The sequence below is a fragment of the Brassica napus genome, chromosome A6, assembly GCF_020379485.1.
Source record: "Brassica napus cultivar Da-Ae chromosome A6, Da-Ae, whole genome shotgun sequence".
Taxonomy (NCBI): domain Eukaryota; kingdom Viridiplantae; phylum Streptophyta; class Magnoliopsida; order Brassicales; family Brassicaceae; genus Brassica; species Brassica napus.
Genome location: NC_063439.1, coordinates 2,248,875 through 2,260,810, shown reverse-complemented (window position 1 = coordinate 2,260,810; position 11,936 = coordinate 2,248,875). Strand labels below are relative to the sequence as shown.

General features: G+C 33.8%; 3 protein-coding genes and 1 pseudogene across 3 annotated transcripts; 1 reads left to right on the top strand and 3 right to left on the bottom strand.

The window, feature by feature from the left end:
- Positions 1-513: 513 nt before the first annotated feature.
- On the top strand, positions 514-2,120 carry LOC106351132 (annotated as a pseudogene).
- A 506-nt stretch (positions 2,121-2,626) lies between these two features.
- On the bottom strand, positions 2,627-3,224 carry LOC111198795. Its single transcript, XM_022688085.2, has 2 exons — positions 3,203-3,224; positions 2,627-3,135 (listed from the first exon to the last, which is right to left on the bottom strand). Exons 1-2 carry the CDS (start codon positions 3,222-3,224, stop codon positions 2,627-2,629), a joined length of 531 nt encoding a protein of 176 aa, XP_022543806.2.
- Positions 3,225-4,695: 1,471 nt separating this feature from the next.
- Positions 4,696-7,479, bottom strand: LOC106346125 (methylthioribose kinase). Its single transcript, XM_013785381.3, has 6 exons — positions 7,069-7,479; positions 5,945-6,254; positions 5,690-5,864; positions 5,419-5,620; positions 5,133-5,347; positions 4,696-5,032 (listed from the first exon to the last, which is right to left on the bottom strand). Exons 1-6 carry the CDS (start codon positions 7,252-7,254, stop codon positions 4,864-4,866), a joined length of 1,257 nt encoding a protein of 418 aa, XP_013640835.2. The 5' UTR covers positions 7,255-7,479; the 3' UTR covers positions 4,696-4,863.
- Positions 7,480-9,017: 1,538 nt separating this feature from the next.
- LOC106351133 (transcription factor bHLH95-like) lies at positions 9,018-11,658 on the bottom strand. The gene is made up of 3 exons (XM_013790952.3): positions 10,979-11,658; positions 9,467-9,946; positions 9,018-9,379 (listed from the first exon to the last, which is right to left on the bottom strand). Exons 1-3 carry the CDS (start codon positions 11,294-11,296, stop codon positions 9,275-9,277), a joined length of 903 nt encoding a protein of 300 aa, XP_013646406.2. The 5' UTR covers positions 11,297-11,658; the 3' UTR covers positions 9,018-9,274.
- Between the last annotated feature and the right edge of the window lie 278 nt (positions 11,659-11,936).

The following is an 11,936-nucleotide window of genomic DNA, read 5'->3' as shown; positions in this document are numbered from 1 at the left end:
ATACAAATTAATTTAATATGATTTGAATTTTTAGTTTATATAGTAAAAACAAAAATGTCATAATATATTATGGAAGTATCTCGTCTTCAAACACAATTTAATTTAATATGATTTGAAGTTTTAGTTTATATAGTAAAAATTAAAATGTCATAATATATTACGGAAGTATCTCGTCTTCAAACCCAAATTAATTTAATATGATTTGAATTTTATTCAAAAGAAATGTACGAATTTTTAGAACCTCGTAAAGCAAATTAAACCAGAAATTTTGAGATTACATAATCAGGTTTTAAGCCACTAGTTATAAGAAAATGGAATGTGAATGATGATCATAATAAGCATTGAGAAAAATCACGAGTTTGGTATGAAGAATAAGACCGAGTCAAGTCGCGAGTAACATGTAAAACTCGAACTAGAGCGAGTGAGAATGTGAGAGATACGCGACGAAGCGAAGAGTTTTAGATTTTTTTGGTATCTAAAGAAAAAAAAAAAAAAAAAAAAAAAATACCCCACAACAATATACAGAATCTTCTCTACTGTTCTCTTCCTTCCTTCAATCTTCTTCTCTCTCTCTCTCTAAACATTCCATCTTCTCTTGCTATAAAATCTCGTCACACAGATCTCTTCTCAGGTTGTTACAGCTCACACTCGAACAGGGTTTTGTCATGACAAGAAGACAAGTTTGAGTTTTTTTTTTCTTTCCAAGTTTAAAGATCGAGACTTTGAACTTAAACCTTCGAAGATCATGAATGTTAAAAAGCTTGAAGAAGAAAAGATAAAGATCGAAAGCAGTGAACTTGAGCTTCCTCTCTGTTTGCAGATCCTAAACGATGGTCTGTGTGATCTCATTTTAACAATTTCGAATTTGATTTAGGAGAATGCTGAAACTCTGTTTTTTTTTTTTTTTTTTTGCAGCTATTTTGTATTTGAAGGAGGAGAACAAGAGATGTTCGGAGATGGATACTCATTTCATCTCTCCATTGCTATGGAGAGAAGATAACAACAAACTAGATATTGAGGTAAGAGTTCTGACATCGAGACAACGTTTTGGATTAATCCAGGACAAGGATTGAGTTGGTTTGGTGTAATTATTGCAGAGAAATGAGGAGAAATCTTTAAGTGGTTTGACTATGTTGTTGAAGACTCCAGAGGTGGTAGAAACCGGTTTAGGTCTCGGTTTAGGTTCTAGCTCGATGGTTAACGGAGGAAGAAGAAAAGGGACTGCCTCTTGTGGGTTTAACTCTAACTCTGTGCCACAGCTACCACCTTATCTTCAGCAGCAAGCGTTGTCGCGCAAGCAAAGAAGGTGTTGGACTCCTGAGTTGCATCGCCGTTTTGTTGATGCGTTGCAACTACTCGGTGGTCCTGGAGGTACAAAGACATGATAATCCATCTTCTTGTTCTTGAAGTTTGGTTTGCTTAATAATCTTTTTGTTTATTTGAGTTTACAGTAGCAACTCCTAAGCAAATAAGAGAGCATATGCAAGAAGAAGGCTTAACCAATGATGAAGTGAAGAGTCATTTACAGGTAAGACCTTTGAATCTTTTAAGTAACTGTTACTAATACTAACAACCAATCTTTACATTTTTCTCTGTTATATTTGTAGAAGTACCGGTTACACATCAGGAAGTCTAATTCGAATCTGGAGAAACAACCACTAGTTGTTTTAGGGTTTAACTTGTGGAATTCATCATCAAAAGAGGAAGAAGAAGGAACAGGTGAAGGAGGAGGATCATCAAAGAGGAGCAACTCGCTGTCTGATTCTCCTCAGGGTCCATTGCACTTACCTTGTACAACAACTACTACAACAACAGGTGGTGATAGTTGCATGGAAGATGCTGAAGATGCTAAATCTGAGAGCTTTCAGATATGGAGAGATTGAGATCTCAACTAAACATTTTTCAAGAACTTCGTTTTTGTTATATTGGATTCACTACTATTGCTAGTAGTAGTGAAAGAGAACAATAATTATAGAAAGGACATATAGATTTATATACATATAGAAAGTGAGAGAGCAAAGGAGTGAGGATGGTTCAAATTATTTTTGTGTACGGCATTTTTGGTTGGGTTTTAATTGAGGTATTACTCTAGTAATAATCTTTCTTATTTTGTTTTATCATATATTCTTTTAATATCTGTTAACTAGTTGCATGTTGGGGTTTCTTGATTTGGGATGCATAATAATAGGAGGGACATAAGCATGTGTTGTTTTTACAATCTATTGCATTCATAGAATTTAGAAGAATTCATATTTTGTAACTACTGTACGGCAGTAGTCTAGAAAATATAAACACTAGAATTGAAGTTAAATACATTAGAAATGTAGAGTACAGTAGCTTTTGCGTGCAACTGAAATCTTTTAAATTCTATGATTCAGTAACCCTTCTTAGGGCTTTGATTTTGGGTGAAGTTCAGTGGTGGGAATCTGGATTTGAACATGTCTATACGAGAGGATAACATATTTTATTGATACCATTTAGATACAAGAGATAAAAACGTGCATGCAGAGAACTACCTCACATGTTACGCAGATAGAGAATATAAAAATACATGAATAGAACTACACGTTAGTTTCAGAAAAGAAAACTACCTGGCACGTTACGCATATTAGAAATATTCAAAATATTACATAGGAAAACCGGTTGGAGAAAGTCCATGAGATAACTCGGACCAGGACCACACGCTGCTGATGAATGGAAAGTCGGTAAGGCTATCTGCTAGGCATAAGAGCATGTTGTAGCAGTCCCCATTTAATTGGTTGATGAGACGGATCATGTAAGGATTCATGTCTCCTCCTGAGATGTAAAGAATATTGGCAGGAACAGGATTATCGATCGACCAGTCCATAATATCGACAAAAATCTTCTTAAACTTCTCAAACGGATCACCTCCTTCGGGGAAGCGAGTGATCACCAGATTCTCTACGGGGGGCTTTTCATCGATAAGGCAAGGACTACTGCTATCGTAAACCGTACCATTATAGGAACTTTCACATAGGCATCGTTTAATGTTGCGCAGTACACTAATAAAATCTAAGTCAGCAGGGACTGGGCATCCATCAGCGTCCCAAAACACGGCTGTCGGAGCATCTGCGGTGATAAGCAAAACGGACAAAGCATAATCACATGATCTATCTAACGAATAAGCAAAACAAACAAAGCAAAACTATTTTGAGAAGGAAGAAGCAAGAGATCTTCTTACCGACGAAGTTGTGGGGAGTCATGGTTCGTTTTCGAGGATTGATGAGAGAATTAAATTCGGCTGATTAGAGCTGCAGAGAAACTAAGGGTTCTTACTTATACTTGGCTTATTAGAAACCTCGGCCTGTTTACAAACCTCTACGGTATTAATATTACCATAAAACAAATAAGAGAGCATATATGCAAGAAGGCGGCTTAACCAACGATGAAGTGAAGAGTCATTTACAGGTAACATCACCAAAACAAAAGTTGATTCTTACATTTTCTCTGTTCTATGTAGAAGTACCGGTTACACATCAGGAGCATAATTGCATGTTGGAGTTTCTGGATTTGGGAAGCATAATAATAGGTGGGACATAGGCATGTGTTGTTTTTATTCATTTTCATATTCATATATGCCTTCGACCCAAAGATATGCTTTGAAATTTTATTGATTTCTTTTATATATGGTCTTAAATTATGTTCTTTAACGTTCACCTAATCATGCGGTTGTTCGTTCATTCAGTCGACTAAATAAGTATTTAACGTTTATAGCATGGTTAATAAAGATTCATAGATTTCTTCAAGCTCAAGAAACTAATTAGTGTTTCCGCATTTTATAAATTTTGGCTAGGTATTAGAGTACCTCCACCCATGTACGAGTCGGTTCTTTTGGGTTTTTATGGTTTTGAACAAAGATCTCGTTCGGGTATCATATGAAACCGAATCGGGTCAAGCCGGGTCCATGTGAGTCACTTATGATGTGTAGAAACCGGAAAGTAACCGGTTATTCATAAAATCGAATGCAGATTTAGATATTTTTAACTGAAATAACTACGGATATGATTCAGTTGGGGTATTTTATATTCGAACTACCAAAATTTACCCAGAAATAACTAAAATATTTGATTTATGATTTTAAATTAAGTATTAATATTTTTTGTAGTAGGATTATAACTAATATTTATATATTTATTTATATATTCGGATACTCGAATCTTGATGTAGGTTGGTTTTAGTACCGATTTTTTTCGGATGTAGCAATCTAGAATCCGTTCGAGTATTAAGCATGATGCAATCGGATTAAGGGCCTGATCTTTAGATTTCTCTAGCTATGTTTTGGATTTTATTTATATTGTTCTATCTAAGCATTTTTTTTATTTTAAATAAAATTAATTGGAATACCTTGAGTTTCAAGAAAACATATCTCTCTTTCAGACCGATGACCAAAAAAAAAATATATATATATATATCTCTTTCAGACCAGTATTATAAAGCAGTGGCTTTCTTTTCTTTCTTTTTTTTTTTTTTTTTTTAAAGCAGTGGCTTTCACTACATGCACGTCGTCTCTTTCAAAAGTTTCACTACACTCGCTCGCAGCCTCTCAGTTATGTTGTTTCCTCTCGTCGCTTTGTAGACAAAGCGTTGAATACGCTTTTTTTTTCCTTTCAATTTTCTGTTTTATTAATTGGAAAGTTCCAAGTGATTTCGCTAAAGAAGTAACGAACTTACAAGTGATGACGAATATGTTGTGTTTATTTTACTTAAAAAAGTGGGATCATTCTTGGCAATGGCAAGCAACTCCAGCCAAGAAGATCATCAAAGTAAAAGAGACTTTCAAGTTTAAGCATCTGTTTTGTTTTTTTTCTTTATCATTAGAACACCCACAAAAAGAGACAGGTCTCAGCTTTGTTGTTGAATAGCTGAAACAACTTCACCGATACACTTAAACTTTCTCCTTTCCTTGAGAAGCATCTTCCCAAACTCCAGCGCCTTTCTCTCGCAAACCGCTCGTTCTTCATCTTCTTTGATCGATTCAAAGTCTTCCACATGTGCCACACCCACAATTCTCCTAATCAAAATACCAAAACCAAAAGATAAAACAATCAACAAGATATTCAAAATCCACAAAGAACATCTCAAGTGCTTTGCATTCATTCATTCTCTCTCACCTAATCATCTTTGCAGCGCCGAATCCGAGCGAGTCATGAAACAAACTCCTCATGTACTTCTCTTGAACAAGCTGCATAACCTCGGTACTGTTATAGATATCTGCAAGGTATGCTTCCCCAGGACCATCTTTGTTTTGATCCCATAGCGCAATGAACCTTTTGTTAAACATATTCCAAGTTTGCTCAATGGTTCTCAAGATCCACTGCTTGTATTCCTGCATTGTAGACGATGATGAGAAGAAAGAAAAACGCAAATGAGAGAGTTCTGAATATATATATTGCTTACTTTTCGATCGTTTCCCTCAGCAGCATGTCCATCTTGTGCAAAGAAAGCTAATATCAAGTTACCAAGATAGGCTCCAATGTCGAAACCCATTGGTCCGTAAAAAGAAAACTCAGGATCTATAACTTGAGTTGAGTCTTGTGTAACCATGACAGAGCCAGTGTGAAGATCACCATGTATTAGAGCTTGAGCTCTTTCACAGAACCTAACAACATAACGAATACACAATGGTTTAGAAGCAGATTGTAATGGAAACGCTAGCAAAAGAACATACATTGATTTAAGCTCTGAGATTTCGAGCTTCAAGGAGCTATCTTCACGCACAGCCTTAGCATCATCATCAAGATAAGGTGAAGTCCAACGATTAAACGTAGAAACTCTATACGGGTCAGAGAACACTACTTGCTCAGTTAACCGGCATAACTCCACATTACCACAAAACTCGGTTACTACAAAAAAAAAAAGGTTGTCAGAGAATCAATCTTGAGTTCAGGCAACACCAAAATGTTTATTGTAGCAAGTTTGGAACCTGCTCTTTTGTGCTCTGTGGTATCATGATAGAGGAGAGAAGTGAAGAAGAGGGTTTTAGCCATGTAATCAGCCATGTGTTCTGCAAGGAAAGGGTACTGGATTCCAGCAACGAGTCCTTTGCGGAGGATGATGTGAGGAGGCTCGAGGTACCTCATTCCAATCAAAGCCATGGTTCTGTCAAAATGGTAGACTTCAGGAACATGATCCGGAGACAAACCACCGTGCTTTCTCAGAGTTGTTGCTTCAAAGTAAGCTCTTTCTTTCGTCATTGGCCAAGACTCCCCAATACACCGTATATACGGAAGCGCCTACTTAGATACAACAACTTGAGTTACTTGAAAGATCAAAGCTTGTTTCATATCCATTGAATTTTTAATAGCAATGTTCTCTATAGATGGAAGTAACGGCAGAGAAAGGTACAACCTTTTACAACTTGAAGATAAAAGTGAATCACTTTCCAGTTACAATCTCTTCACAATTAAGACAAAAAGGTACAAACTTGAAGACAAAAGTGAATCATTTACGAGTTACAAACTCTTTTCAAAATTAAGACAAAGGTACGAACTTTCAGACAACAGAGACAGACAAAAGTGAATCATTTAAGAGTTACAAACTCTTCAAAATTAAGGTATGAACTTTCAGACAACAGAGACAGACAAAAGTGAATCATTTAAGAGTTACAAACTCTTCAAAATTAAGACAAAGGTATGAACTTTCAGACAACAGAGACAGACAAAAGTGAATCATTTAAGAGTTACAAACTCTTCAAAATTAAGACAAAGGAAGACAAAGGTATGAACTTTCAGACAACAGAGACAGACAAAAGTGAATCACTTTCGAGTTACAAACTCTTCAGGATTAAGACAAAGGTATGAACTTTCAGACAACAGAGACAGACAAAAGTGAATCATTTACGAGTTACAAAATTAAGACAAAGGTAAGAACTTTCAGACAGCAGAGACATATATGATTGCTAACTGGACAGAGAAGGCTTTGATCTCGAATACCCATCATCGAAAAACTCGATTCGATTTTACAAAAGATAAACCCTAATTCCTGATACTTTCCAAAAGTAGGAAGTGATAACGAATCTGTTATGGTTTAGATGAGATGAGAAAGAACCTGTTTGATGACGAGTGAGCCAGTGGATCCGACAACGATGAAAACGAAGTTGAGATTGCCATCTCCAACTTCTTTGATAACCAGATCATCGTACTTGTCTCCGAGCCTGGAGGAGAGGGCAGGCGTTGCCTTTATGTACTCTACTAGAGATTTCTCGTTCAACGGCTTGAACTCATCGAACGACATCTCTTTTGCTCTCAGCTTCAGTTTCAAGCAAGTGTGGAGAGAGAGAGAGAGAGAGAGAGAGAGAGAGAGAGATTTTTGCGAGTTTTTAAAGGTTCAAAGATTCTCTATTTGTTTTTGGCTTCACATCTGCAGTCAGTATAAGGAGTGACCGACCAACGAGACGGCAATACTCACGCAGGCCTTTCAAGAACCGTTGAATAACCAACCGATCGTTAGTGTTTGCCAAACCCAAACCAATTAATTTTTTACTTGGTTTTTCTATCCGGTTGTTTTCAATCAACCCAAGTCCAAGTTTGTTTTTGGTTCGGTTTGATGTGCACACATGGTTTAGTATCAGTTCAATCTTCCTCTTTTTTTTTGCGCAACTTTGTGAACGTTCGGATATCCATTCGGATTTGATTCAGGTCTATTGGGATTTTAGATTCTCGGAGTTAAAGATATTTATAAATTTTGGTTCTAGTTCGCTTTAGATCTTTACGGGTTCGGTTTGGTTTGGATATTCTTTTTAAATTATTTTAAAATTTTAAAATTAATAAATCATTAAAAAATTTAAAAAATTAAAAATAAAAATAATATATTACATATAAATTTGAATAATATATGCTAAAATACCTAAACTTAACATATAAGTTGGTTTAACTTGAATATTTGGATATGAATCAATAAATATTTCAAGTATTTTTGGTGTTTTGATTATTGTTTAGCTATTTCAGACATTTACTTTTGACTATTTATATATATTTTCATATATTTTGGACAACTGCAACATATCTTTTATATTTTAAATATTTTATATATTAAATCTAAAATAGTTAATATATTTAAGTATATAAATCTATTTTGGATATATTCGAGTACCCGAAATATTTTAGATACATTCGAATACCCGAAATATTTTGATTCGGGTCGGGCTCAGTTCCGGTTCTCTAAATACCAGAATTTTAAACCCCTTTGAATATTTAACGGTTCAGATTCAGTACTATTTTTTTGGATCAGATTCAGTTCGGTTCGATTCTTTGGATTCTGATTTTTTTGCCGAGCTCTAGTCTTAAAGTTTTCTAGCCGTAGTGTTTGTGGGTGCTATCGGCAAAACCAATTAAGCTTTTAGGATAAATATTTTTCATTCCAATACATATAGTCTTAAAGTTTTCAAAATGTGTTGGAATGTATCCAAAATCAAAATGTGCTGGAATGTATCCAAGGAAACAAAAATTTTAAAAGGAAAATTATCGGTTTTTTTGTTGAAGAAGTATAGATGCAATATGTTTTAAAATTGAGTTCTAGCAAGCCGAAAAGTGTTGTGATATATCTTAGTCAATATTCTGTAAATAGTTTTAGCCATCATAATAGAAGAAATAAAAAGAGGATCAAGAAATAAAGAAATAAAGAAATAAAGTAGTTGGTGAAGAAAACAAAGATTGTAGCATAACCGATGTTTGTGTATGTAAGTTTTGGGTAGATTTGGAATGTCAGAATCACGACTTTGATATTCAGTACTTGTGATTGTTCAATGTTTTTTTTTAAATAAAGATGCTGTCTTTAATCTTCTTTTTTATTTTTACGTTTTATCTACGTCTCATTGCTTTTGGTTTGACAGGAAACACGTACGTACTGGACGTTGTTTGCTACTTTTCTTGTTAAAAGATGTTCGGCAAACTATGGGTAAATATTTTTCTTTCTAAGACGTTAAAGAAGAAATAAATTTAAACCCTCAAAAAGAAAATTGCACTTCAACATCCCATAGGACAGTTCTTGCCAATGCATTGGTCAAAGAAAATAAAATAAAATTGTCGAAAGAGTCACTAGACAACAATGTTCGAAGAAGCTTATCTCTTCTCTTATTCTTTGTTTTTTTTCTATTGATAATAATGGGTTATAAAGTGCAAAGTCCAAACTTATCTCTGCATGCACATCGATAAAAAGCCGGGACTTTGTGAAAAACAAACCCTGAAAGTACTTAAAACTGAAGATTCATCCAATGACCTGAAAAGGAATTCAACCCGAAGCAGCCATTTATAATTCAAGGAGATGAAAAATATAAGGCCAGTTCATTAGCAGCTTGCTTGAAAATATCCCCTACTCCAAATCCATCTCCCAGTAACTGATTCTCATAACTCGGACTTACCTGTTTCAATACAAAAGAACCATTGTTATAAAAAAAATAGTATCACCAGATATCATATGATAAAAAATGATATATGTAATATTATACCTGTGCTTGGATCACGTAGGTGCTCCGGTAAACATTAGAGGAGACATTAGCAAACACGACTTCAATGTTGTACTTCTCAAACAAGTAACAAACATTAGTGAAAACTCCTGATTTGTCTTTTGGGCAACAAATATTGAAGAAAGCTTCATTCCCACAGATATTCAGCACGACGTTACTTGAGGACCAAATATCGAAAGCAGCGGTCGGGTCATTACAAGGGTAAGGCAGGTTTGTGATGGAAGAAGATATCTGATCGGCCAAGAAAGCTTCACGAGAGTAACAATCTGCTGGGGCGGCACCTACGGGAAGGATTTGAGAATGGTGTGAGATTGGTGTGAGCAGAGTTGTAGGAGAAGTAGTTGTGTTTGAGGCAGAAGAATATTGAAGTTTCTCGAGCTTTTTCATTTGGAGCTTTTGCAAAGTTTGTTCAAGGGATTTGATGGAGCTCACTGCTTCGTCTACAATTGTTGATTTGTCAGCCTATGGATCATAGGTTAAAATATATTAGAATATGTATACGATTTTACATAACGTAAGATATCCGACACACTAACATCCACGAAAATTAATTATCAAAAGACGGGAAAAACTGGGACAAAGACAAATAAGAAAAAGGAATCTAAAGCTTTGACAGCTTTGCCAAAATCTCACCAAACTTAAGTGACATATATCAGATATATTTATTTATATAAATTTAAAGAAATGTAACTTGACCTGAAAAGAAACAAGAACCTGCAGTTGAATAAATCGAAATCTAAAATAAAATAGTCCGGTAGAGAAGAAACATAATTGATTGATGGGAACCATACAAAAACTTATAGATGGTCGATGGAGTTAAAAAGATTAATGTATTTTACAATTTTTAAATAATGACTAGTATCTAAATTTAAATTATAAAAAAAATCTTATAAATAATAAGCTTATGGATAAAATTGTTAAAATAATATATGAATTTTACTTTTGAATTTTAATTAAATTTTAATAAAAAACTTAATCATCGCAAATAATTGAATTCATAACATTAAAATTAAAATGTGAGCTGAGACATTGGTAAGTCTTATGATATTTTTTTTAAACACAGAGTTTTAGTTAAACAATAATTTCTAAACATTTTAAAAATATATATAAAACTAATTTCAATCATGAAAGAAAAAATAAAAAGGTAAGCTGGGTTGAAATGTTTGTGGCTTAAAAAAATAGAATAGTTAGAATCACAATAATTTTGAATATATAAACTAACTATTTAAAATAAGTGTAGAAAACTTTAAATAAAAGTTTAATTAGTATGAAATTTTTTTTAAAACATGGGGACTACTTAATGAAAATTCCTTTTTCAATCTACTTATACAAACGGCTCTAACCGTATGTTAATTAATGATGATATAACAGCAGACAGCAAATAAATAAAAAATATCGTCTACAGGTTCCGATTGGTAGTAAAGGAATGAAGAAGTAAATCGATCGCATGCACTATATCAAATATGCATGTTTTTGTTACCAAATCTTGTATACCTTAGGAGGAAGCTGGGGAAGCAAAGCATGTAGTTTAGAGAACATGTCCCTCATTTTCTTCCTCCTTTCTCTCTCGGTCCATATATGTATTTCATGATCAGGTGAGTCTTCAACATGATTTTTTCCATTTCTTTTCGTCCTTTTCTTTCCTTTTGCATCCTTCTTATCCATCGAGATCGGATTTTCTAACAGAAGAGAAGGTTGCGGTAGAGGTAGTTGCTTCTCGATTCTTCTACTACCGCCTCCAGAATCATCAGAACTGGATATGCCCCACATAAAACCCTCTTGAGCATTAGTCATATTGAATTGGATGCTCATTTTACCTCTTTTGCTTTGGTGTATTTATGGTGCTTTTATGAATGTCTTATATAAAGAGAGAAAGAAGCTTCAAAGATGGTGAAAGAAAGAAAACTAAGAGACCATATATATATATAAAGTTAAGTGAATTCATAGGAAAACCCCAAAATACAATCATAACACGAGGGCGTTACTAAGAACTTAAAATCAAAAATTATATACGTTATAAATGTTTATCTTTTTGCCTTTTTACGAAGTTATTAAGAAAAAATCTATTAAAATTATTTACAGCTAACATATTTTTATATCGATTAAATGACTAGCATAATCAAATACGTGTTTTTATTATTTATTTTTAAAAATGGTATAATTTATTTGTATACAACCATACCAATTCAAGATAAATTAATCCAATTTAATAAGTTAGTCCATGGTTTGTGCTAATGTTTTCATCAATCCTATTTAACTCACATATATTTTTATTAGTGACAAAAATAAGTACATCACTATATATATAGCGAGACCAAACGAAAGCACACAAATTAATATTAATATACTATTTTATATGAAGTGCATTTTATAAAATGTTATTAATATACACTTTATAAATTGTCTTAAGCATATATTTTATATAAAAAATGGTGTTATATATTGAATAACT